The 27,657-nt window shown below is 38.7% G+C and overlaps 2 protein-coding genes across 2 annotated transcripts in view; one reads left to right on the top strand and one right to left on the bottom strand.

Moving 5' to 3' along the window:
- Nucleotides 1-86: 86 nt before the first annotated feature.
- Nucleotides 87-4,068, bottom strand: opa3 (outer mitochondrial membrane lipid metabolism regulator OPA3). Its single transcript, XM_036585576.1, has 2 exons — nucleotides 3,901-4,068; nucleotides 87-1,456 (listed from the first exon to the last, which is right to left on the bottom strand). Exons 1-2 carry the CDS (start codon nucleotides 4,040-4,042, stop codon nucleotides 1,125-1,127), a joined length of 474 nt encoding a protein of 157 aa, XP_036441469.1. The 5' UTR covers nucleotides 4,043-4,068; the 3' UTR covers nucleotides 87-1,124.
- A 1,821-nt stretch (nucleotides 4,069-5,889) lies between these two features.
- The window catches only part of ppp1r13l (protein phosphatase 1, regulatory subunit 13 like), a 46,116-nt gene continuing 24,348 nt past the window's right edge, over nucleotides 5,890-27,657 (top strand). The window contains exon 1 of the mRNA XM_036584977.1: nucleotides 5,890-6,098. The gene's annotated coding sequence lies outside the window, so the exon portion shown is untranslated. The remainder of the gene's footprint in view (nucleotides 6,099-27,657) is intronic.

Below are 27,657 nucleotides of genomic sequence, written 5' to 3' on the forward strand. Positions count from 1 at the left end.
TCACTTAGAAAATAAACAAAACTTCATCATTTGTTCAGGGCGCCCAAACTTTTGTATGAAAAACTCCCGTTTTTGTTTTTTTGGTTTTTTTTTTGTTTACTTCTTTACCTTGTATGAAAATTTTAGAAATTGATCAAGAGAAATGCTTCAAAATTATGCTTCAAGATCTCAACAATCAAAGTTACTTTTTCCCGCATTGGAGTTTGTTAGGATTTAATCTAATGTCCTATGTTGTTTTTTTTATGGACAGAAACGCACTTATTGCCAAGATATATGGTTTTTAACAGAAGCCTAAGCCTGATTTTTCATAGTACTGTATACATAATACAATGTATATATAAAAAAAAACCTTTGGGTGACAATAACGTCCATTACTTATTAGCCACATTAGCCTCATAGCTCCGAAAAGAGGTCAATTTTGGAAACATGCCTTGGTCAAAGAACTACATTCTGTTAAGGCAGAGGTGTCCAATCTTATCCAAAAAGGGCTGGTGTGGGTACAAGTTTTCGTTCGGAAAAAGAAGAGCACACCTGATTACACTTGTTTAATCAGTCTGTCTCAGTATTTAAACAGCTGTTCATGTGAGCCTTTGTTGCAACGAAAACCTGCAGCCACACCGGCCCTTTGTGGATAAGACTGGACACCCCTGTGGTAAGGAGAGCACTGTAAGTTAGACTTTTCTGTGACCTTTTCCTTTGTAGATGACCAGCCTTTTATATGATTATCTTACTAAGCCAAGAGCTATCGGTTAATGAACCAAACTATTTTTTAATCTAAAGCGCTTTGCTCAGTGAAATACTATGTGGAGAGTATGATATGCACAGGTACACAGGTCCTACATATTTCCTCCCCACACATGCAACGTTCAGCCAAACAGCAAAAGAGAAAAAGACAGACCAGGGGTCTGGTTTGTGCCAATCACTCACTGCACCACAACATCTGGTGTATTCTTGACTCTAGATCTCAACCTCAGGACCAAAATACAGAGAACTATGTTGATGTGGACTTCCACAAGGCTGCATGTTCATCTACACATGGCAGTTTTCCTCTGTACTGTAGCGCACTTCACCTACATATACATACTCTGTCCCTCAGTTCCACTCGGGACCCTGCGTTAGTGTTGTTATTTGCTACTGGGAGCAGACGGAAAGGACAGAAGAAGCCGGTTGACCTCTCGGATCTGAGCGTCTAGAGTCTCTGTGGCCAGGGCGAGCTCTCCGATCTGCACCTGCAGGCTGTTGATGGTTTCTGTCAGCTCCTCTTCTTTCCGCCTGGAGTTTGCGGCCTGTCGGCTGTACTCCAGCACCATGCAGCCACCGCCGATGAGGAAGATGATGGCCTCTCCGAGCAGCTCCGCTCCCAGCTCTGCGGCCGCATCCTCGTTCAGCGGTTTGATGGTGGAGCCGCGAAAACCCATGATCCTCATCTTCGTTCTCATCTCCACCCAGTGGTACACTGTACAGAGAGAAAGAGGACACAAGGTTTCAAGCTTCTGTAGGAAAACCTCCACCTAATCACCATCTGCCGCACCTGTATGACTCTGTTGACTCACAATTTCCCTTTACGTTTAAAAGACTAGCTGAAGCACCTGACCAGTGGCTTCTGTTACATATAATTCAACGGTTTAATACGTTTCTGTTTTTCTTTTTTAGAAATTACAATTTTAAATGGCAATTTGACTGATTTTCCAAATTATGTATAATCCAATAATAAACATGGTCAAGTTGACAGTGGTTTGAAGGGCTCCACTGCAGAGAGGTCACAGTTGTTCGCAGCGGTGGTGACAGGAACCAGACGTCCAAAACATTTAATGCCTCTAAAAAAAGTTCTTATGTGAAATGGTTATAGATACGCTTTTTTTATTTTGCAATACATTTTTGGCCAAAAACATATTTTTTTAATAATCCATTCATGGCAGAGAGGTACATGCAAGACAAAAACAGTTTTTAGGCATTTTAGGCATTTTCAGTTCTAGACATTGTGACCCCTGGCTCCCATCTCCTCCACTGTAAAGAAATCTGAGCTGCTAAGTTTCTCTACAATGAACAGTTACACATCAAACCACCATGAATGAGATTGTTCACATCGCAATGAAAATTTTGGGGGACAGTTAAATTTCCCTTTTATCAACACATTACAGTCCATCATAATCTACAGATGCTGCAGATGCTTAAAGGGGCATTCTAGCCTAAAACTATTGTATCCAGTAGTGCACCACTGCATCCCTCAGCCTCACTGGCTTGACAGAGTCTGTTTTCATAGTTTTGATAGTATTTTTACATGACACACTGCTGGTGCATTCTGTCGGCCCCAAACCCATCCCATTTAAAATATCTTTACACTGTATTTTAGCCATATCACGCATGCCTAATCTCCCCCCACCTTCCAGATACGTCATCAGAAAGGGGTTTTTCTAGTAGTTAAACTCAATCTCAGAACTACTGTTGCACTACTGTAGAGGACCAACATGCGTGTTTACAACAGGTGTAGCTAAGGTTACATTACTCAGTTTAATGAAAGTGTTCCTTAAATAACAAAAATATGATAACGTGATGGTACAAAACACTAGATCTATCAAAATCACAGGGAACACAATGAACAGCCTGTATTTTTAAACATGACTTTCTTTCAGATTTCTAAATAACATTATATTCGGATTTCTGCAGTTATCTGATTATTCAAATTGTCATGTAAACGGCACAATCTGATTTCTTAGATTGGAATAAGGTCTAGAAATCTGATTAAGAAATCAGATAAAAACAGTTGTATTTTAGCTCAGTAATCAGATTTCTCAGCACTTGTAAACTCTTACTCTGATTTCTTTCGGATTTCTCAGTCTGCGCATGTGTAAAAACAGACGGTGGTACCAGAAATAAGCAAGCAGTGTTGCTGGGAGGCGCAGGCAAAACACTTTTGGAGCGACGCTGAGACCAACTACATGCTTGACTAAATAAAGGTTCTTTATTCTTTATTTTCTAGAAGATATGGGTTCATATTTTCGGGTAAGGTGGTGAGTCTGAAGTCATTACGTTTACGTTATGTTTTCTTTGAGTTTATTGGCTGGTTGCAAAACAGAAATCTGATTACTGTTTGATCGTGTAGACCTCGAGTTTTCACATTATCTAATTATTCAGGTGCATGTAAATGCGTTGATTGGATTACTGACAAAATCTGATTTTCCGCAGTTATCGGATTATTAAGTGCACGTAAACACACTGAGTACAGAACAATCTTCCCACAGTTTGTTGAATTTAACAGCACCAGCCATGCAAGATGTAAACTTTAAAGATCAGAAAACTGTGCAATGTTTATCAGTATCTAGACATACACTCTTAATGGTTCTTTGCATGGTGAAAGGGTTCTTCAGATAGAAAATGTGCTATATATGGTTCTATATAGAACCCTTTTCTACATAGCACCAAAAAGAGTGCTATTGTTACAAGCTAGAGGAATTAAAATTACAGGAATTACAGAGGAAAAACCATTAAAGCATGCAAATGGTTCTTTGGGTGCTCATGGTTCTAAATAGACCCATTGCTTTTACTAAAGAACCCTAGAAGAACCATCTTTTTTTAAGAGTGTACACATTATGTTATGAAGACTCAGAAAACAGAAAAGTGCAATGTCAGAATTTGGTAAAAGGCACTTTCAAGCACTCAATGACAGAGACTGAGGAAGCGCCCATTGGTCTTTTTTGGACCTGAAAGACACGCCTTCTGTTTCTGTATTGGGCTATTGGCGAATCCATCACTGTAAACGCTGCATGCTGTAATATCAGCACTGCTGATTGGTTACAGACGGCGCTGCTCTGAAGTCTATTGGCTGTGCATGTGCTTGTTGTACCCTTAGCCGTCTATCGCGCCCGTCTCTGATCTGAATTGACCTCACAGTTTGCTCACCCTGAGCTGGAGGAAGGCAGATGTAGTTCTTGAAGAATTCACTCCTCCTCGCTCCGGCTTTAATCCTGTTCGCCACCGGTTTGCTGAGCTGCCTGACGCCCAGATAGAGCAGCTTGGCGATGGGGAAAGCACCCACGACCATCTTGACGGAAGCACCTTCAGCGAAGGAGGCGGGACCCAAAAACATAAGGTCCAATCGCAGCCAGTTTGCGGAGAGCTCCGCACCCTTCCGCTACTCACTCCATTGGATCAAAAATACTCTTACAATACATCATCCAGGCGCTAGAGGGCGCCGGACACAGAGAGTTCAAATGAATGGGAGTGAATGGAGCTCAGTTAAAAATCATCATGTTGACGGTCGAAAACGCCATAACTTGATTTTATTATGGAAACTGCAAGGATGTGTTCTATCAGAAATCTTCTCGAGAAGTACTAATGTATTTTTATTTTATGCAGCAAGATTTTTTTTAGGGGAAACATGTTTGCAGTCAGCAACTGCAGTGCGACATTACCATAGAAAACCTTAAAGATATTAGTATGTTTAATTCACATTTTCATCTAATCCATCGCTGCAATATTCACCATACATACATACATCTTAATTCACAATGTTAGCCGTTTAGCTCCATTCGCCTTCATTCACTTTGGTCTCTTTCGTGCGCCCTCTAACGGGAATTCCAGACCGGAAGCACTCAGAGTGGGAGATCTCCATGTATAATATCTGTGGTCGAGAAAATGGAGCCTGTGAGTATCCGGGATGCGTTCGAGAAGCGCAGGATACGCAGATTCGTACATCACCAAATCATTACTCCCGAAAACGTGTAGTACGAAGAGCCTCGTCCTCACAGCATTTCTGTTACTCAAAAGACTTTTGTTTAGAACTTTAAATAATCTTAACTCTAAAAATGAAGAACATATAAAACCTGCAGATCAACAGAATCTGCGCAGCTCCTGCGCTGCCCCAAGGAACGCGTAATATTTCTGACTATTATAATTATTTATGACATTGTTATAAATATTTATTGCTTTATTATAAATATTCATCAGCGCCAGGGGAGCGATTATAACACCATGTATCTATCTATCTATCTATCTGACTATCTATCTGACTATCTATCTATCTATCTATCTATCTATCTATCTATCTGTCTGTCTTTCTATCTATCTGTCTATCTATCTATCTATCTATCTATCTGTCTGTCTTTCTATCTGTCTATCTATCTATCTGTCTATCTATCTGTCTGTCTTTCTATCTGTCTGTCTTTCTATCTATCTATCTCTATCTATCTATCCATCTATCTATCTATCTATCTATCTATCTATCTATCTATCTATCTATCTATCTGTCTTTCTATCTATCTATTTACTTATTTATTTACTTACTAACTGGCTGAGATGAAATCTATCAATTATTTTTACTGTTAAACTGTTAAAAGTCTCTGGTTAGTAGTTTATTTATTTATTCATTCATTCATTCATTCACACACACACACACACACACACACACACACACACACACACACACACACTCCTGACTGCCACTCCCCAATACTGAAATACTGGACATTCCCAGGGACTGTTACGCACTCATCACTCTAACTGCTCCATAAGCTCAGTCTAATTGCACCACTGTTTATATTTGCACTATTTATACCCACAGCCCTAATCTGTATGTGCCTTATCTCACTTTAGTGTTAATTTCAGGACCTTCTTACATTTATATTATTTTTTATTACTCTATTTTTCTACAATTAGTGTTTATTTGTACGATTAGTGCTTAGTGTTTATTTAGTGTCTATTTAAATTCTATTTTAAATGGGGTCTAAGAGAGACTTCAATACGCTGTATGTCCCGTATTGTAGTATTGACAATAAAGCTGACTTGACTTGACTTGATCCAACCCCACAATCTGGACTCTTATTCTAGCACAGCACTACCTGTACCAGCTGTGGCGCTGCAGCTCCACACCTGGCTCGGGTTTCAGCGTTTCAGAGTTTGGGCCAGCAGCGGTGGGCTGGGCTGAGAGTGAGAGACACCTCCAAACTCCAGAGTGAACTCACTCCAGTGTTCAGCAGCGGCTCACTTGTTTTGTCTTTCCCAGTAAGACATGTAGGACAACATTACAGCTGCGGGAAGTTTGTTCCAGCTGGAAACGAGGCTTACAGAGCTGCCGTGAATCCCACGTGAGGGGCTGCTGGGTAAGAGAGTCTGAGCTTCACTTCTGCGCTGCGGCGCGTCTGTTCGCAGTTTCACGCTCATAAAGCCGCCGCGCGCTGAGGCTTATAGGACTAGTAGAGCTAAAACCTTCAGCATAAGCAGTCTAAAACGGAGCCTTCTGCTCTTCTCAGCCTCGACAGTTGTATTTCAATGCAGTATCCACAGATTTCTTTGCCTCCCTACGCAGCTTGAGTTGGCTTCTTGTTCGAATTTCCCGTTCCACCTTAAACGGTGCAGCAGTTCCATTGGAAGTGCTGCACCATTTAAGGTGGAACGGAAAATTCGAACAAGAAGCCAACTCAAGCTGCGCTGCCTTTCTTTTGTATGATAGGTGAGCTAGGAGGAGTCTCTGCAGGCACTTTGTGGAAGTTAATTGGAATCAGATGTTTTCAGGCAGACAAAAACAGACTGCATGTGTTCAGACTGGCCTGCTCTCCTCCACTTACACAAGGAGCTCAGGGCTCGGCCTTGTTGGAGAGTGAACAAGTTTGTGGCTAGTTTAGAACCCAAGCATGTTCTTTGGTTGTGATTGTGATTGTGATTGCAATGTTCTTATAGGATAATGTTGTTATTATTCACTTCAGCCATAATCAATACATGCGTCTTCAAACTACTCTGAAGTGAAAGTGCTGTCACTTGTCACTTCAGTGAAAGAATGAGTCAAAAGTAGCAAGTAAAAGGTATCCTCAAGTACTGAGAGCTGCGGTGGAGCTGCTCAGCATATCTGGCATCTATTAGTATGGGAACTGAAGTTTGTTAGGAGCTTCTGTTTTGGGGATTTTTTTGGATTGAGATGTAAACAAAGTATTTTGGCACGGTTCCACATTAAGTGGTTCACTGTAGAAACACTTAGACTCAGATTTCTTTACAGTGGTGGTGATAGGAAGCAGGGGTCGTGATATGTACAACACAAAAATAGCCATTTTAGTTACTATTCAATTTATATATACTGTTTTATTTATATCTACACTTATTTGCTGGGAATTTATTTGTAATGTTGCACTCTCAGAAATAAAAGTACTAAACTGTCACTGGGGCAGTTCCCCTCTCGTCACTGGGGTGGTTCCCTCAAGGGTACATCTCAGTAGCTTTAGTCAGGGAACATAATTGTACCATAATCCACTGGAATTATGTTTTCGAAGTTGTACTGACTCCACACACCCCGTCTCGTCTCCAGGCTTTTATTTTATTGGTTTGTTTTAAAACTTTAGATTATGGAAAGGGACAAATATGTACTTTTCACATGGAAAACCTTATTTAAGGTACAGAATTGGACCTTAAAACCACTGCTGTACATTTGAGGGAACATTTGCATTATTTGTACCTTGATGAATGAAAAAGGTTCCTGTCACCATCACTGTTACCAAATTCTGGCTCTAGTTGCTCTAGAACGACACATTTCACATCACACCTCTCTGAATGGCTTTTTTTGTACATCTGAAAGGCTGAATTGTGCAGAAAAATCAATGGAATTTCCCTTTAAGTGTCTGGAACTAGTTCTACCCACTTCTGGTTGTTTTGTTGCATAGCTGATGTCAATCTTTTAAAAAGATCAGGCACCAGATTTCTTGTCCCACCAAGTTCCAGCTATTGTGTTAGAGGCTGAGCTGGTAAGTGAAAGTGTAATGTTTCAGGCTGAAGGTTATGACTGGATTTTCACTGGAAGGAAAGAATAGGAACAGACAAGGAGAAAAGTTGGCCTGACAGCCGGGAATCATTTTCATTATAAAGCTTTTATACTGGTGTGCCTTTCATTGATTGATGCTTCAGCAGTATTGCTGCATTGTACGAGGTAAAGGTGATGCAAATTTCAGGAGATTTTGTTTATATCTGGAGGATTGAGTATCAACGTGATGCGATTTGCATGTAAAAACCGCAGGACAGAGAACAAAGAGGCCGGGAAAGCTAGGGGTGCGCACAGGTAATCCAATACTCTGTGAAACGTTCCAGGATTTCATTCAAATACTGAAATCACGGCCTGTCTGTTCATTATATTGTATCACTGGGAGGAAAATATGATGGTGAAAATGAACATATGCCCTGGAATAAGGTTATGGGTTTACATTGAACATTTCAGTTCATATTTCTCTGTTTTGCTTTGGTCAAACACAGAGAAATGCAGCACTGACTGGAGGAAAGTTTAATTACAGTGGGGAAAGATTGTTATAAATTATTTTCATGGATAACCGAATATCCTTTCACTGACTGCTAAATAGAGCTGGCATGATACCGATATTGAAACCTTGAGTATCAGCTGATCCCAAGATTTAAATAAGCTTTTTAACACTGTGCTTAAGACAGTGACTTCTGCATGGAGGAGGGGTTGAAAGTATAATTAAATAGAGGTTATTTGAATATATGGACATTGCAACTCTAAAGTGAATTGCATATTTGAATAAAGTATCAAATAAGCGATAGGATAACATGGCAAACCCCATAGAGGTGCTAGCGAAAATTAGCGTTATAATAATATTGGAAATCGGATAAAAAAAAAAAAAAGAGTTCCTTTTCCAGTGAAGATTACATAAAAATCATGCTACCAAGAGTTTTTGATGGCACTTTCTTGTGTCTGAGTGTCGGCTATATTGTGATACATATTGTGTATCTTATTTATTTATTTATTTATTGATTGGGTGCATGTTAGGCCATTGAAAGTGTGGCCGTGTAAAACATACAAGAAAAATATACACCACAGTAAAATAATAAACAGAAATAAAAGAACATGCTTCTTCCTTTATTAAGAGTGTAAAGCAACATCTACATCAAATAATACAATTTAAACAGCAAAATAAATAAAAAAAGGCAGAAATGACATGAAATATAAGAAGAACGGATACAGCTCTCATCTGTCAGATTGTTTAAAAGTATTTCAGGTGGACTAAAAGGTAAAAAATGTATTTTAAGGATCATGATATGATATTTATGCCATATCGCCCAACTCTATAGTATACTCATAATGTTCAGTCACTCTACTGCCCCACAGGAAGCAGTACACAGCTAACAACATCAGATCACACAGTGAGAGTGAGTGCAATTTCAGGACAGATTTGTTACAGAATGGGATTAGATGATTTTTTGTCCCCTTGGATACCCAATCCAGCACTTGCTGCTGATATCCCAGTCACGATACATGGCACATCCCAAAATTTAAAGACCAAGAATAAGTTAGAAATGGTTTATTATTATTAACATCGTTTGTGAACCGTGGTATAAAACCTCTGCTACAAGTTAGAATTGTTTAAATTCGGTAAACAGACTGTCTTAAAAGGTGTAGAATGACAGAAGAATCAATAGGACAATACCACATCCAACCTAAACGAAAATAACCATCACTATTTATGATATAATGTCATTATAGTGGTATCATTGTGGCTGCTCTGCTGTGTGTTTAAATAGCAAAGACACTGGACTGTGTCCAGCATCTATTAACACCACAAGCTGTGAGATCCAGCTGAGCAGCATTGCTGCGTCTGCATTCACACCTGCTCAGACATGCTTCAGCTATAATCTCCCATAGCTTCTGTTAGCACACAAACACACACAAACACACACACACAAACACACACACACACACACACCCCAGGCCAGGCTGAGTGTCAGAGTACTATTTTAAGTATTTAAGCTGATTTTCAGCAAAGGGATGAGTTTAGAGAGTGAATGTATTTTTTTACAAAGTGTTTATTTTATAACACAGCAGATGCATCCTCTCACGTGAATATGGTAAAGTATCATTAACAGACAACGATTATATAGACTACATTTATTATGTAATATTTCCCTTTAGCAACTGTAATTTGAATAGCAGTGAACAATTGTTCACTACAAATGAATCAATTAATCAATTTCTCCTCTAATGATCTGCCCAGTACTGCATATACTGTATACACACTGACCAGCCACTTTATTAAATACACCTCCTTGTTTCTACACTCATTGTCCATTTTATCAGCTCCACTTACTATATAGGTGCACTTAGTAGTTCTACAATTACAGACTGTAGTCCGTCTGTTTCTCTGCATACTTTGTTAGCACCCTTTCTTCAATAGTCAGGACCCCCACAGCTGGTACGAGTGGATCAGACACAGCAGTGCTGCTGGAGTTTTTAACACTGGTCCAAAAGGGCTGTGTATTGGCAAGAACCTGGCGCTACGATACATATCACAGTACAGGGATTACGATTCAATATACTGTGGTATATTGCGATACTGTAAGCAAGACAGTATATTACAATTTTTTTAAATCTAATTTTAGGAAAAACTGTCATAAAAAAATCACATCACCGTAAGCATAAGTTGACTTTTTATGCATTTGCATTTATCACAGCGCCTGTACCAGCCAACATTATAGCACTACTTTTCGTGCAGTCTGAAAAAAGGAATTATTATTTGGCTTTATCAGAAAAAAAATAAAATAAAAGTTAGTTTTTACCTCCTTGTACACACTGGGCACAGCAAGGTCAGAGATGTGTTGTTGGGACGATGTGGTGTAATGATCTCCATTGTATTTACCATATTACTGAAGTCTTGTTCATGGTGCTGCCTTGTCTATATATGTGTGTGTGTGTGTGTGTGTGTGTGTATATTATATATATATATATATATATATATATATATATATAAAATGACGTTTAATCAATGAATCGTGACAGTCCTAAATGCATATAAAGTCGTATGCAACCGAAGTATCTGCAGTTGCATGCAAAAATTTGGGCAACCCCGGTCAAATGATGTGTTTTTTTGATTTTCTGAGTGAAAATAAATGAACACATGCAATACAGAGAACACACTTCTGCACATTTAAATGCACAATTACTGTTTATTTGCTTAATTTTACATATTTAAAAGGAAAAATAACATAAATGATAACCTGTACAGAAGTTACAGCACATTTTATGTTTTACGTTTCTTCCAAAATGTTACATTCAGCACAGCAAAGAAATAGAAATTGTGCACTAAAACTTACAGAGCAGTACCATATTTACATGGGTTCTCTGTAGAGGATGTGTTAATGTTGTTTTCAGTTAGAAAATGAACAAAACCTGTACTTTGACCAGGAATATTCAGACTTTTGCAGATGTGCATTTGCTTCAGTATAGTAATGCAGCCGTGCAGTCTAGCAATACTGCACTCAAGCTATGAAGACTAAATGTTCCATGCTTATCTGAAGCCTGGATCTAACAGTGAGATTACCTGGAATAACCTTTCCTCTTCGTAGATAGCTAATGCTCTCTCTGCTAAATCTTTAATATTCTGTTCATACCTGGAGGGTCAGTGATGGAGGTGGTTGGACGCTGCTCTGATGCAGGAGATGTTAAACCTGACAGTGATCATTTATAGATCAGATCAGTTCACACGAGCTGTGGCAAATGGCAACTTGAGAGGGTCCCAGAATTCATTAGTTTTTAAAGGTCTTGCCTTGATACTGTTCTATTATACATCAAGTTGTATAATAGATCAGTTAAAAAAAACAAGGTGACTGAGAAAAACACGCCATGATATTCATCCATAAAATGTGTTCCAGACTGTGGAGCTCTGCCAGTCATATAATATTCATACTGCTGCTCACAGTGTCCCTGTATTTACTTCAAGAAAAATAAAAAATACATTTTGAGCAAAAGTAATTCTCAAAGCAGAATTCTTTATAAAAGTATCCTGAGATTAAAGCAACAATAGTTAATGTAAAACCCCTGAGTGTCTCTGCAGAACCACTACACATTTCACATATAAGTAACTGTTTTATTTTCTTTTTTTATTCATTCTTTCATTTTAAAATGATAAAACAGGATAGAAGCCTGGTACGGTCCAAGCTACTGTGTAGCAGATATATACAGCTATAACAAACTTACCACTGGATGCATCACTCATTCTGTCTTCGTACAGGTCTCACACACAGACAGTGACTCTCAGACACACTCTTATTACTGGGATAAGACCAGACACAGCAACCGGTTTATTAATAACAGGAATTAAACACATGGCAGACAGTGCTTGTTTATACTGACCGAATCCTGTGATTTCCTGACTGTTGGAGACTGTTGTATGAGTTTGGTTGATGTGTTTGGTTGTTCATGCACATGTTTGGTTCATTTGGTTAATGTAAAAGTTTGATTTATGTGTACAAGTTTTTATTGGTTTGGTTAATGTGTGTTTGTCAGTATCTGGTTTGTGCATACATGTCTGGTTAACGCGATTGAGTCTGGTTCATATGCATGTGTCTGGTTCGTGTGTACGTGTCTGGTTTTTTCAAATGAGTCTGGTTTATGCGTGCAAGTCTGATTCATGCCTTTGAGTCTGGTTCATGCACACGAGTCTGATTCATGCACATGAGCCAGGTTCATGCGTACATGTCTGATTCATGCACATGAGTCTGGTTCATATGTATGTGTCTGATTCATGCACATGAGTCTGGTTCATATGTATGTGTCTGATTCATGCATGAGTCTGGTTCATGCGTACGTGTCTGGTTCATGCACATGATTCTGGTTCATATGTATGTGTCTGATTCATGCACATGAGTCTGATTTATGCACATGAGTCTGGTTCATGCGAACGTGTCTGGTTCATGTCTATGTGTCTGGTTTATGTGTACATGTCTGATTCCTGCACAAGAGTCTTGTTCATGTGTACATGTCTGATTCATGCACATGAGTCTTGTTCATGCGTATGTGTCTGATTCATGCACATGAGTCTGGTTCATATGTATGTGTCTGATTCCTGCAAATGAGTCTGATTCATGAGTATGTGTCTGGTTCATGCACATGAGTCTGGTTCATATGTATGTGTCTGATTCCTGCACATGAGTCTGATTTATGCACATGAGTCTGGTTCATGCGTATGTGTCTGGTTCATGCATACGTGTCTGATTCATGGGCACATGTCTGATTCATGCGTCCGTGTGTGATTCATGCACAGGAGTCTTGTTCATGCACACGAGTCTGGTTTATGCGTATGTGTCTGATTCATGCGTACATATCTGATTCATGCGTATGTGTGTGATTCATGCACATGAGTCTGGTTCATGGATACCAGTCTATCTTGTGTGTGAGCACCTGGCTTTAACACGAGTTTCTGGTTCGTGTGTATGAGTCTCATTCGTATGTACATGTCTGGATCATTCATACAAGTCTGACTCGTGCGTAAGCTTGTGGTTTGTGCGTACGAGTCTGGTTTGTGCATGAGTGTCCGGTTCATGTGTTTGAGTCTCATTTGTACGTAAGCGTCTGGCAATGCGTAACGTCTGGTTCTCGCATAAAAGTCTTGTTCTTGCATAGGAATCTCATTCATGCTTACAAGTCTGGCTTGTGTGCATGCCTCTGATTTGCATGAATGTATCTGGTTTGTGCGTTTTTCACATGTACAAGTTCAGTTTGTTGATAGGTTTGATTCATGTGCGAGTTTTGTTTTGTGTATGAATTTGTTTCATGTGTACAAGTTCGGTTTGTGTGTGACGGTTTGGTCCATGCATTCAAGTGTTCATTTAGTTCATGTGAATGAGTTTGTTCAGTCTAAGTTTGGCTTGTGTGAGTTTCATTTGTGTGCAAGACTGATTTGGTTTTTGTATGAAATTGCGAAAGTTTGGTTCATGTGTGGTTCTTGTACTTTGCTGCTGTTGGAACAAAACCTTGTATCTCCATTTTTAGCATTTTTCAGTTTTTGACATAATTTGAAATTGCCTGTTGTCCTTTACATTGTGTGTAAATTTCATGATGAATGGGCCAAAAGAAATGACCCAGAATTACTTGGGAAAAAAGTCTGGTTCCACTGACTTACATTAAAAGGAAAGTATGTTTTTTCCTTCTCCTGTAAAGTCACCATTTTGGGGATACAAGGTTTTGTTCCGACAGCCTCGGCATGTTTGAAATTTGGTTATATGTATCATGCATGTGTTTGGTGTATGTGTACGTGTTTGGTCTGTGTGTTTGCTCTTATAAGACAGTGTCAGTTGCAGTGTTCTGGGTGTATGTTCGGTGTCCTAAGTAGCTGCTGAGGAATGTCTAGCACTCGGCATTGTGAAGGCCTGAGAGATTCCTGAATCACATGCTGCTCCTTAGAACACTGAGTGAACCTGGAGTGATGCCAAAGTACCGTCTCTGTGCCACTTACATGGGTGGAACACCACCACCAACACAAATGCCAACAGTTAAGATAACTAATACGTGAACACTGCATGTGTTTTCATAACATTTTATTCATATACAGCTCTACACACCTTGTCAGATTACTACCCTTTTGTCTTGACACTTGTGGACAAGTATAACAAGATTACTACACTGTTATTATGTTACTAACATGGTGTGACTGTGTATTTTGGATCAGTATTTGGGGTGCTGGCTGGTGAGGGACCTAATTGGCACTTCCTATTGGCACCAACCATGACACAGTAACAATAAATGTTCGACAATGCCAGTTTATTGTTATGTGTGTGTGCTGACACAGGTATTTGTCTATATCAGTGTCTTCAGTCAGATTTAGTAATAATACAGGGAAAGAGAGATTGATGGGGGGAAAAAAGCCTCTAAATATGTTACTCTTCAGTTTACAAATATGAACTGTCATGTTAAACAAATAGTTTAGTGAAAAATTTACATAGTTTAAAATTTACACAGAAAAAGTTACAGTTTTCCTTTTATCCCAACTGTTTCCTGGGTTCCAAAGATGTATTTGGGACTAAGTCTGATAGTTTTGTACTGTAGCTAGGAGGCTAACAAGTAATGGAAGCTTATACTCCACCAATTAACACTGTGCAAACTGCAGGCCTAAATCCATGGGCTGACCTTGCCTTTTGTCTGGCCCCAACATCTCACATTTTGGCCACTAAAAATGCAGAGTTACCTAAGAGGCCACTTTCATATTTTTATTTTTATTGTTTTTATTTTGTGCTTTTTTATCTTTTCAACTAACCACCAAACCAGTTAAGTTCTCACACATATCCCTCTAAATTTGTGTGCCATTCAGTAATCGGCGTCATGCCCATATTAGCAACTCTGGGTCTAAGCTGGAATTCTCTAGGGCAAAAATGAATGGGAATTTTGAAGTTGTGCGCTTTCCAAACCTGTAATTTTTTGTCCCACATACACTTTTTCACTGAATGTCACTGGATCCTCTTAATTAGGAGGGTGTTAAAGAGCCAACATATGAACATTAATACATTGATGCTGATAGCAAGCGTCCACTCCTGCACAGTTCGAAATAAAGGTTCTCAGGTACATTTTTCATTCATTAAGGTACAAACAATGTAAATGTTCCTTCAAAGGTACAACAGTGGTTTTAAGGTCCAATTGTGAACCTTAAATAAGCTTTTCCAAGTGAAAAGTTTGTATTTGTACCTTTTCATAATCTAATGTTTTAAAACAGAACAGTAAAATAAAAGCCTGGAGACGAGACGGGGTGTGTGGAGTCAGTACAGCTCAGAACATATCATTTCAGTGGATTATGGTACAGTTATGTTCCCTGACTAAAGGTACTGAGATGTACCCTTGAGGGTACCACCCAGTGACAAGAGGGGCACTGCCCCAGTGAAGTTTAGTACCTTTTTTTCTGAGCGTGTGCATATTGGAATGACATCGCATGAAAGTAAGTCTCTTATTAAACTTCAACACTATTATATAACAACACCAGCTACTGCTAAGGTGCTCTGCTATTGTCAAAGCAACTGAATTAGAACCCTGGGCAAAGCTTACAGGTATGTTCAGGGGTATTTTTAGTTTTAGTAAAAATTCATATTTCGACTCCTTAACGACCTCCTAATTTGAATGCAGCAACACTCAGAGGAAAAATACATGTAGGGTAAAACATAACTGGTTTGGAACAATTTTGTTTGCCATAAAGGGTGTGATGGTGTAAATATTCCTATTAATCCTATTCAGTTTTTGAGTTTTTAATATGATGAGTATATAATAATAATTTTTAATGATAATAATTTCTATTTATATAGCACTTTTCATGCCGGTGGCGGCTCAAAGTGCTTTACAGACAGATGATGAATTGCCAGTGGCGGTGTTGACAGTAATAACTGGATAATGATGATGACTACGAAAATAAAAAACAAATTAGAAAGTCTAAATATTTGTGTGGCCGAAACGTGATTGTGAAAAGGATGTGATGTTCCGTTTCCATCACTTTCCACCTCAGGCAGACACTGCAAGTTCATTATTTACATTATTATTTATTACAGTAACCTATTTACAAAACACAGTATTCAAAGAGCACAAAAAGAGAAATGTTCTTAACCTTCAAGGCTTGTGTGGTGTTCAGGTCTGCGGGATTCCATTTTCAATATTTACCAGAAGAAAAAATGATGTGATTTATTATTATTTAAACCTCAGATTCCTTGTTCTTTGCTCATTTTCTGTGAAGAACATATAAAATAACCCATTTTCAGTGCCTTCACTCTGTTCACCCCCCACACATTTATATTACACATGTGGTGTTGGGCTGAACCTGCAGGGCATAAAAGTGTGGAGGTGCTGTGTCCTTCACTCTGTTCTCCTCTGACATGGCCTGCTGTGTGTGTCTGTCTGTCTGTGTGTGTATGTGTTTGTATATGTGTGTGTGTGGGAGGGTGGACAACATGGACAGGCTGCTGATTGGCTACAGCTGCTAAAGGAGAACCCTACCCTGGTGATATTTTAAACATCTGTTTTTTGGGGGGTTTTTTTAACATAAATTGTTATGGCTGTATTGATTTTAAAAATCAATCATGTGGTGGGTCCACCAGACCACTGAGTAACAAAAACATCCACACCAAGCAAGAGTTAATGGATGTCAATGTAAATACATTTGATTCAGAGTCATTTTGGATCATTTCTGTTACACCATTCATGATTTTTTGACATAATGTAAAAAGCAGCTGGTCTTTTGAAACTGTGTCAAAAAATGACAAAAATGGAGATTCGATATGCGACAACAGCACTGAGAAGTCTGTTATTAATGTCAGTGAGTAGATAAATTTGGCAGAAATGGCCTCTTGGGATTAGTTATGAAGCTTAAGGGTGGTTGAAATTCTGTTTGTGCACGTGGGAATCTAACTGACAGTTAATTATAGAAGCATAAATGTTCAAGCAGGCGTAACCACAGGAAGTTTTTCGGGTTGTACTCTAGGAGTGGCCTGGTGGGAAGCCTTAGATATGTTCTAAGATAACTAGAGAACAGTGATGTCAAGAGAATGGAAGTCTTGGAAGATCTTCACTTTTTCAACATCAGCACTGTGAACACTTGACACACCTGCCATGTTTGCCTCTGTGGCTGAAAGTTCACAAGTTTTTACACATTTTAACGCCCTCAAGATGATAAACGTCGACAGCTCAGCCTGTTTTTAGGTGGGATTTGCTCACACGTCTTGCTGAATCATAGTGAAACTGTCGTAACTGTTTCAATTGATGTTGGCTGATGTTCAATCCCTGGATATTTATTTCCATCCCTCCTGCTGTTATCCTGCCACCAAACCCCCACCCTCTTCCTTTTCTCTTTCACCTAGTGATGAATAAGTGCTCTGTCCTGGTGTGGCTCTTCACAGATTCCAAACCTCTTATGCTACGTCTGAACTCGGGTCACCCTCTCTTTGTGTCTTTTGTCTCGGGCTCCATTCACATACAGTTCCAAGAGTTTGTGGTCAGATGTCTGAAATCTGTTTTCTTTCTTTTTTTAATGATTATCTGGGCTAGAAGTGGAAAAAATGACGATATTGGTATCACAATAAGTTACATCATGATAAGCTTTTCTGAGCACATCAGGAAACACTGGAGAACATTAAACATCTGTGTGTTTCATTAAAAACATTTAGAGCTCCCACTTTGGAGAAGTGGATTTTAAGTTAAGTAAGTGTAGCGGTTTTCTGCATTGTATCTATTTCACATGGCTCCAGACAAACAAACAGAGCCAGTGGCTCCTAAAAGGAGGTTTTTGTGCCAACCAGTAACATGCAAACCATTAAGCTTTCAGACACTGGTTAACGCAGGAATAACATCTGTTATTTTCATCTGATAAAATCGTACTGTGAACGGGCCTTAACAGTGCAGCCCTCGATTGGTATCAGCTGATTGTACTGAAAGGCGATCGGCAGTCAGTATCAGCCCCAAAAACACTGATTGGTCCATCTGTACTTACTTGTAGAGGACAGAAAAATGGCAGCAGTATGTCAGATTTTTTACTTGAAATATTAACGTATTTTCTCAAAATGTAGCCTTTGTATCTCAAAATAACGACTACTCTCAAAACATTGACTTCAATGATTATCAAAAGTGATTTGTTAAAGAATAGAGGGAGATAAATCTGAAAATAGCTCAAAAATCAACATAATAATCATTGTATAAACATCTATACTTACTTTAAATCACTTAATATTTAACCCCTGCATTTTCCAAATATATTACATCCTAAGTATCATAATTAAGTAACTAAATGTAGGGCTGCAACCATCAAATGTCTTCATTTTTCATTTTCAGACATTCTTTTGCATGTTATCTAAAATATTTGAATATTCTATAAGAATAATCAAAGCTCCAGACGCATTTCACCATAGAGAGTGAATGAACTTCAGTCTCAAATTTTCAATTTTTAAATTTTATTTTAACTTCTTTTTTAAATACTTTTAATGTAAATATTTTTTTATTTCTTTTTCATCATCTTTACTTAATAATAAAAATAATAATAATAAGAAGAAGAAGTAAACTATTATTATTATTATTATTATTATTATTATTATTACTACTACTACTGCTGCTGCTACTACAACTACAAATATTAAAATTTAAGAACAGAGTCTCTGAACCGTCTCCAAGGAGTCTGGTGTGCAGAGCTGGAAACTGTGCTGCTGGTGACTAAAGGATTGTTTCCACACAGTAGTGCATGGTTTCACAAAAGTGGTAAAAGTGTCACTAATCAAAAGGCTTTTCTTGAAATGGAAAATAATAAAAATAAGTCACCAAAAGGTGTCACTGTTCAAACAATTTTTGTTTTTGTTTAACAAATCTGACATCCGCAGCCCTAATTACATGGCAAACAATGCACACCGAGTTATTCTTGAGTTGTAGGAGTGAGACGTCTGGACCTGCTGGCTGATGCTGGGCATGAATGAGTGAATTGCATTAAAAGAATACATTTTTGTAAATGTCACTCAAATGGTCACCCCAGAGCGGGGGAGTTCACCCTGAAGCTCAGATCAGTTAAAAGTGGAAAGACTAGTTTGGGGCGATTTCCTGCTCAAACTTGTCCAAATAATACATTGTGTTTGAGGCTATTATTAAGACAGAGGCTGGCTATTTTGAGAAATCCAACACTTGGAGACCAATTTCACGACTATTCGACTCTGCTTTGGTGTTTTTTAGTTTCGTCTAGTATTTGAGTCAGTATTAGAGGCCCTGACCTGCTTTAAAGGACCCATAGATAAAAATTGATGTAGTGTGTGAACATTGCTGAAGTTGAAACAGTTCTGTTCATTCCTCAGTCCATACAGTCCATATATGAAAAATAATCTGCAAAAACAGCTTTTTTTGAATTCATAATTTTTGTCCTGTCCCAAAAACAGATGTATTTGCACATATCCATCTGTTCAGCCTACAGCAGTTTAGCCCCACCCGCTCACACTAAAGTTATAAGGAGTGTTTCAGCCCAGACTGCTTTTTGAATGTGGCGCAATGCAGGACAGCCAATCAAAGCAGAGATCATTTACATACACAAGCCTTAAAGGTACAGTAACAATAACAGCCTGTTTTTCTTGGAAAAAGAGAGGTTTGGAAATGTAAAAATGAATCATTTTTTGGTACATAAACTTACATTAATGATAAATAAATGAATATATAAATAAAATACAGTAAAAGCTTAGAATATGGGCCTTTATGCAGACGCCCTAAACATACATGGAACACAAACTAATCTTGGCCAAATGAATCCCGGCACCTGCCAAAGACACACACATCCAGGACCTCAGGCCTCAGTACCAGGAACAGTGATGTGACCACTCGAGTTAAGTGGAACTTTGCTTTGCTGAAAATAACCCAGTGAGCTGCTTTGATCTGGGATGTGTCTTTCACCAGCCACGTCCCAAAATGGATCACTTTATACAAGGCATGTCAAACTGGGGACCTTCCGGGCCAAAGCGCTGTGGAGATTAGCGTTTACCCTCATCTAACGCTCTGAATTCAGTTCATGAAGGCCTTGCTAAGTAGCTAATGAGCCGAATCAGGTGTGTTTAATGAGGCAGTGCGCTGAAGTCTGCAGTGTTTTGGTCTGCGAGGACTGGAGCCTGACACACGTGGTTTATACATTCATATGCAGAAGTTTGACCCCCAGAAAAATTACGTTTTGTTGATTTTGTGAAAATGAGTGAAAATAAGTTAACACGTTAAATAGGTTACCTTAAATAATATTTTTTTTTCTGCTCATTTTACTGCAAAAAATGATATTTATTTGTTGAGCTTAGTATATTGTAAAAAAATCAAAGATGAATATATAAAATATAAAAATATAAAATATGCCAACATTTTATGTTTTATCTTTTCTCTAATTTGTTAAATTCAGCTAATAAAGTGTGATGTAGAAGCTGTTTTAACATTAATTTTCACAAATGAATCGTGTACTATGAGCAGGGATGCCCAAACCTTGGCATACGACTGTATATTATGAAGCACAAACATATTGCACATGAACACATCAGACTCTGGGGTTGAATTTTGTAATTTATTTGCATTAAATTGCCTTAATATAACTCAGTGCCAAGGCCAATTTGTTTAACTCTTACTGAGTTACTGATACCAACCACATCACCTACAAGTGATATACTGGCATACAATGACAATTTTATTTTTTATTTTAATTTTTTTGTATATTTTTAATTTTATTCTGTAAGTTTTATTAAGTTTATTCTTTATTCTGTAGTCAATCAGACAAGACATGTTTAGTGCTCGAATTTTGCTTCTTTAATTTCACTGCTACAACTACATTTAGACAAAGGAACTCCATGTAAATGTGATTTTTTTTTCACAAGGCTATTCAGGTTTTAAGCTCGCTTTCTGTGCAGTTATGTTAGGCACAGTTCCATCAATGAATCAAGGTCAAGTTTTCACATTGCTGTGATTTGTGTAGAGCTCGATGGGATCATGTGTTATTATAACAGAGCATTACAGAGAGAACACAGCCTTTCAAATGTGGAGAGATAACTAAGGGCATCAGGCTGTAGAGAATCTGCCTCAGTCAGGAAGAGGCCGACCTCTTTCAGATGATCTGAAACCACTGTGTTCTCATTTAACCACTTTAAACACTCTCCTGTGGATTTGAGCTCTCGTTGAATTAAAGTTTACGAAGCTGAATCAGTGTCAGTCCCAACTTTTTTTATGTGGCATTTGAATTTTAGCACATCTGGAGCTGGATTAGTTTTATCAGTTGTTGTTTTGTATTATACTTTGTTAGAGATTTAACTGGCTTATTGATTCAGAATCCATGTAATTTCCACAAATAATACTCAATAAATACAACACAGTGCATAACTGTTGCTGTTAGCAGGCTTTATTATGTTAGTAACATGAGGTGGATTGGAACAGGAATACTACTGATGAGGGAGCTCCAGATTCAGCCATGCACTCCGCAGTTATTACTGTCAGACTGTAAAACTACACACACTGAAGATTCATACTGGATTAAAATCACTCCACAATTATTACAGTCAGACTGTAAAACTACACACACTGCAGATTCATACTGGATTAAAATCACTCCACAATTATTACTGTCAGACTGTAAAACTACACACACTGCAGATTCATACTGGATTATAATCACTCCATAATTATTACTGTCAGACTGTAAAACTACACACACTGCAGATTCATACTGGATTAAAATCACTCCATAACTATTACAGTCAGACTGTAAAACTACACACACTGAAGATTCATACTGGATTATAATCACTCCACAATTATTACCGTCAGACTGTAAAAAAATTACCCTCATTACAGATTCATACTGGATTAAAGTTGCTTCGCAATTTTTACTGTCAGACTGTAAAAATCACTTCCACTGCAAATTCACACTGGATTAAAATCACTCAACAATTATTAATGTTAGAATGTAGAAAACACTCTAAAGATTCATACTGGATTAAAATCACTCCACAATTTTTCTTGTTAGACTATAAAAACGGACGGCACGGTGGTGCAGTGGGTAGTGCTGTCGCCTCATTGCAAGAATGGCCTGGGTTCGATTCCCAGCCGGGTGACCAGGGTCATTTCTGCGTGGGTTTCCTCCGGGTACTCCGGTTTCCTCCCACGGTCCAAAAACATGCAATTAGGTCAATTGGACATGCTAAAATTGCCCCTAGGTGTGAGTGTGTGTGTGAATGTGTATGTCTGTCTGTCTGCCCTGCGATGGACTGGCGACCTGTCCAGGGAGTATCCTGCCTTCCGCCCAATGACAGCTGGGATAGGCTCCAGCACCCCACCGCGACCCAGAAGGATAAGCGGTTTAGATGATGGATGGATGGATGGATGGACTATAAAAACTACACACACTGCAGATACATACTGGATTAAAATCACAGATCTCGTCAGTAATCATTTAAGCTGTAGGATCTCCTCAGGTAAAACTAGTCTGGTTTGAATACGGCTAAATGTGAGTATTGTATAGCGTCACGTTTTGTTACATAACATCATCATTAGTAACAACGTAATTTTGGTGGGATTGGTTGGGAACATTTCCTGGCTAGTTGGTGAGAGGAAGTGTAGTGGGATTTAACAAACCAAGACTGTTCAAATGCCTAATAAAGCATAGGAAGTGGTTTGTGTTACAGAAGCGTGGAAGAAGCAGAGAAAAAGGGTTTGGATGAACAAAAGCCTTCCTAGGAACCGTTTAATTTCTGAAAAATTAGGGTGCGGAGAGAGAGTGAGTGATCAAGAAATTGACCAGTGAGGGAGAGCCTGTCTGAATAATGCTGTACTGAATAACAGCTGTCACTCCCTGACCGCATCATCTTAATCATTTAATCCTCCCTGATTCCCACAGCAAACATGCAATAAACCAGCTCCCCTTAACAGAGTGAAACAGAGCAATAATTAGGTGTTGGTGATGTGGCAAAAAAATCATATCGCCATACTTTGACATTTTCACAATACACAATATACATAATCAAAATATGTTTTTCTGAGATTTAATAAGACAAACAAAATAGAACCTGTAGTGCCGCATAAAAAAATACTATAATAATGACAACAACAACAACAACAATAATAATAATAATAATAATGAACTTACAACTACAACAATTTTTATTCAGTGTTTTACATACAACACTGCGCTAAATCCAGTTGACCAGGCCTAATTAGGCTCACCTTGTAATGAAACAGTTGGTCAGTGGTCTTAAAGTAAATATTCACGATATGCTCAGAGTGCATTGTAACATAATTTATCACAATAATGATAAAATATCGTCATATTGCCCACCACTAACTGTAATTACGTGCAGTGTGCCCTACATTTGGACTGAATTAGTATTAATATCATATTAATATTAATATCACTCTATTTTCCAGGTATATCTTGGTATCAAACGATATCTCAGTTTGCATTCACAAAGTTGCTCAAGTACACTCTCAAAGTTGGTCTCTTCAAAGATCCTTTAATGTGTAAAGGGTTCTTTGCATGGTGAAATGGTTTTTCAGACTGACAGAGAATGTGAGAATGTTTAACTGTGGGTTAACTTTAATGATATTCTTTAGGTTTTTTTTCATAAAATGCATGAATTTTGTCAATATGTAAAACAGTGATTTTGGTGAGATTGTGCTCATTGATGGGATCATGAACTCGAATGTGTACAAAGACAATTTAAGATGTAAAACCTGCGGAAGAAACTGTTCAAACGATTACTCACCAGCTGCGTTTTGAAACATCTCGGAATGATGTTTAAACAAGAATTCAAAATTTCTTCATAATTCCTGTCCCCACCGCTGTGAGCAATGCCGTAATTTTCACTAGAATGGCACATTTCAAATAAAACCACTCTGAATCATTTAGTTTACATGTAAACGATGTAATTATGCAGATTGTGCAAATATGCAAATTGGTGGAAAAAGTGTGGAATCCTCTTTAAAATAAATCCCACTTGGTTTGACATTTTGTCTTCTAACACTATGAACTGAATACATTTTTAAGTGTGGTACTAATGTCCAAATACTTTTAGGGGCCACTGTATGTTCTGTATACACAGCACTAAATGGCAGTGAACTGAATGTAACTGAATTGTCAATCAGGCTGCGCCTCTGATTGAATACCTGCTGCATTGGTAATGAGGGGTGTGTGTTGTGGTCAGAGCTGAAGAGAATAACTCATGATGAAATATGAGCCAACATCAGAGGGAGGATGAAAAAGAAGAAAGGAATATAGATGAAGGAGTGAGGAGGATTGTATTGAAAGGAGTTTTTATGGAGTACCGGTTTGACTGAATGACCTGTGACTCAGTGTGTCTGTTACTCTGTAGACAATCTTGATGTTGCACTAGATCAATATAGATAATGGCATGAGGCCTGACTCAGCCTGGTGTGGCATAGAATGGAATGTAATCAACAGCGCACATTTACACACCGTCGGCTGACAGCCATGTTAACACTTGCAGGTCTTTTGAACCCTGTTTTTCGTAATGTCTTGCATGCGATACATTCCGTGTCTTTGTCTTTGTCCCTTCTGATTAAAATCTGCAGTTAGTGTGCATGAATGTCCACACTGGTCATAGTGAAATTGATCCCTATTACTGTATAAAAGAAGTTCCATGCTGCCTTTGTTGTTGGATGTACTGATATGGGGTAACACTTTAACTTTACTTGAACCATGATGCACAACATTGCCATAAACATGTCATGGTAGATGTCATGTGCTGTCATGAGTTGTCATTAGAGATGGACCGATCAGTGTTTTCGGGTCCAATACCGATCGGCCGATAGCCGATACCAATTGAGGCCGGGGCTGGATGCTACATTTAAAGATGCAGAAGGCAAACGAGACTTTTTGGATGTTCATAGCTTTAAAACTCCTCACAGATGTTGTACGGACAAATGCTGTGATATAATGTTACCTAACGTTAGCTAGGTTGTGGGTTAGCAAACTGCCACTACAATTGCTGCGAAACTAACCACAAACATCAGCAAACGGGACAAAACAATACTGACCTTCTGATTCTGTGAAACAACAAAAATAAGTTAATTTTACCCACCCGTCAAGCCGAAACAGAGCAGTTGTTCCCTTTTAATTCCTTTTTAATGGCTTCAACTCTTTCAACAGCTGATGTCAGCTTGTTTTTCGACATTCTGTCGCCCTAGGCTAGCATAACCATTAGCTGCATTCCATTCCACAGGATCCCTAAGCAGTGATGTTATGTTCCCTGCGCATTTGAGCACTGGATGTCGGTTAAGCTTGAATTTCCCTTCCAACAGAGCTTTTGCATTGAAATAACCAGAGCCCACACAACCTGCGCAGCAAACGGGACAAAACAGTCCTCCTGCTTCACGCATGGGTTTTTAAATGTGCTGAAAAGGCCAAAGGGAAAACTACACACACACATACACATGCATTTTTCAAGCCGCTTATCCTTCTGGGTCGCGGGGGGTGCTAGAGCAGCGGTTATTGGACCGAAGGCAGGAAACACCCCGGACAGCTCGCTAGTCCATCGCAGGCCACAGAAAATGACACAAAAAGTCATTTCAAAAGCCTCTCAAAAGAAAAGATCAACATTATTCTTCCTCTGCCAGTTCATAGTAAACACGTTACAAAAACTATACATATATACAAAAAATAATCAAAATGAGCAGACAAGGGCTTTAATCTCTGTCGTATCCCTTTATTACTGGCTGCTGCTAAAATTAAGTGGATTAAAATGGAGTTTATATATCTATTAACATATTGCTGCTGTCTGAACCAAATCTCGTATCTCCAAAATGGTAACTTTACAGGAAAAGGAAAAAACACACTTTTATTTTTAATGTAAATCAATGGAACCAGACTTTTTTCCAAGTCAGTTTGGCCCTTTTCTTTTGGTCCATCCATCTTGAAATTTACACACTGTATAAAGGACTACAGGCGCTTTTAAATAAGGTCAAAAATTGAATATATATTGTATTGTAATAAGCCAAATAATAATAGTAGACATCACTTTTTCTTTGTGTAATTTTGAGACTGTTCCTAACTCTGAAGCGATAAGAAGTGAAAAAAGTTTAAGCTTACTCTTTGTCAAATAAAACTCTAAAGCAAACTCAATGTAAAGCAAACTCATACACTGTATACCATATAGTGGTTACTGTACATGAGGACGCTGGTACAGAGGCCAAAACTAGAGTGGCTCCAGCCTCCAACCTCCGTGGTTTGTCTGTGCATGTTCCTGGTTGTATCATCTGTTTATATGAAAGAATAATCATCAAAATGACGAAACTTCTCCTCATATTGCCAGACTCATGTGCCGCTCAGTGTTCACCAGCTCAGTGTTTAAGAGAAATCATGACATCATCCTGGAAGAAACTTTGGTTGAGAAATGACTGACAGATACATCCTGACGTAAAAGACAAAAGATAATTCATTGTTATTTGTGAAAGTTGCGCAGAGCACAGATTTAAGCACCTAGAATGACGTACAGTTTATCAATCTGATTCATGAAACTGTTGTACGACATTGAAGCAAGAGGAAAGAGGATTAATCACCTTCTGCTACGAGGAAACGGGCTCCACAGACTAGCCCCTTTTTATATGTCCTTTATATTTATGCATTATTATATATGAGTGCTGCACCGAAAGAAAAAATTCTTGATCAAAACCGACATTCAGGACATACTTGGCCAAAACCGGAAAACTAAGTTATTTTATGTAGAATTAGCTGTTTAACATGTGTTTTTGAAATAACGTAATGCTGTTGCTATGCTTCAGAGGTGATAATCACCATGTTGGGAAAGAAAACTGTAAAATGTTCAGGACTAATTTAGTTGTAAATGACCTGCAAGATAAAATTTAATATTTAAAATTTAAAAGTAAAATTATGAAAATATAATACTTCATATCATGTACCAGAAAAGGATGGCATGCCCAGTCCAGAGGAGCTCAGAGTGCACCCACTACTCCTCTGCATTGAGAGGAGCCAGTTGAGGTGGTTCGGGCATCTGATTAGGATGCCCCCTGGCCGCCTCCCGGTTGGGGGTTTACCAGGCACGGCCTACTGGGACAAGACCCCAGGGTTGTTCTAGGACCTGCTGGAGGGATTATATCTCCAAGTTGGCCTGGGAGCGGCTCGGGGTCCAGCAGAATGAGCTGGAGGAAGTTGCGGTGGACAGGGTTGTCTGGGATTCTTTGCTCTCCCAACTGCTACCGTGACTAAGCGGTTAAAGATGATGATGGTGATGATGATGATGATACTTCATGGTTTTCCAAAGCCGTCTAATTCTGAATTACCCGTTTTTTTTTAACATGTAAAGCACATGGACGTGGCATTAGAACCCCCGTCTAGCAGTCTGACATTTCTTCAGCATTGGAAGGCAAGTCTCTTTAGAGTTCCTTGCTTAGAGCACACATGTTCTCGT

Source organism: Colossoma macropomum, unplaced genomic scaffold (genome assembly GCF_904425465.1).
Source record: "Colossoma macropomum unplaced genomic scaffold, Colossoma_macropomum, whole genome shotgun sequence".
In the NCBI taxonomy this organism is placed as follows: Eukaryota; Metazoa; Chordata; class Actinopteri; order Characiformes; family Serrasalmidae; genus Colossoma; species Colossoma macropomum.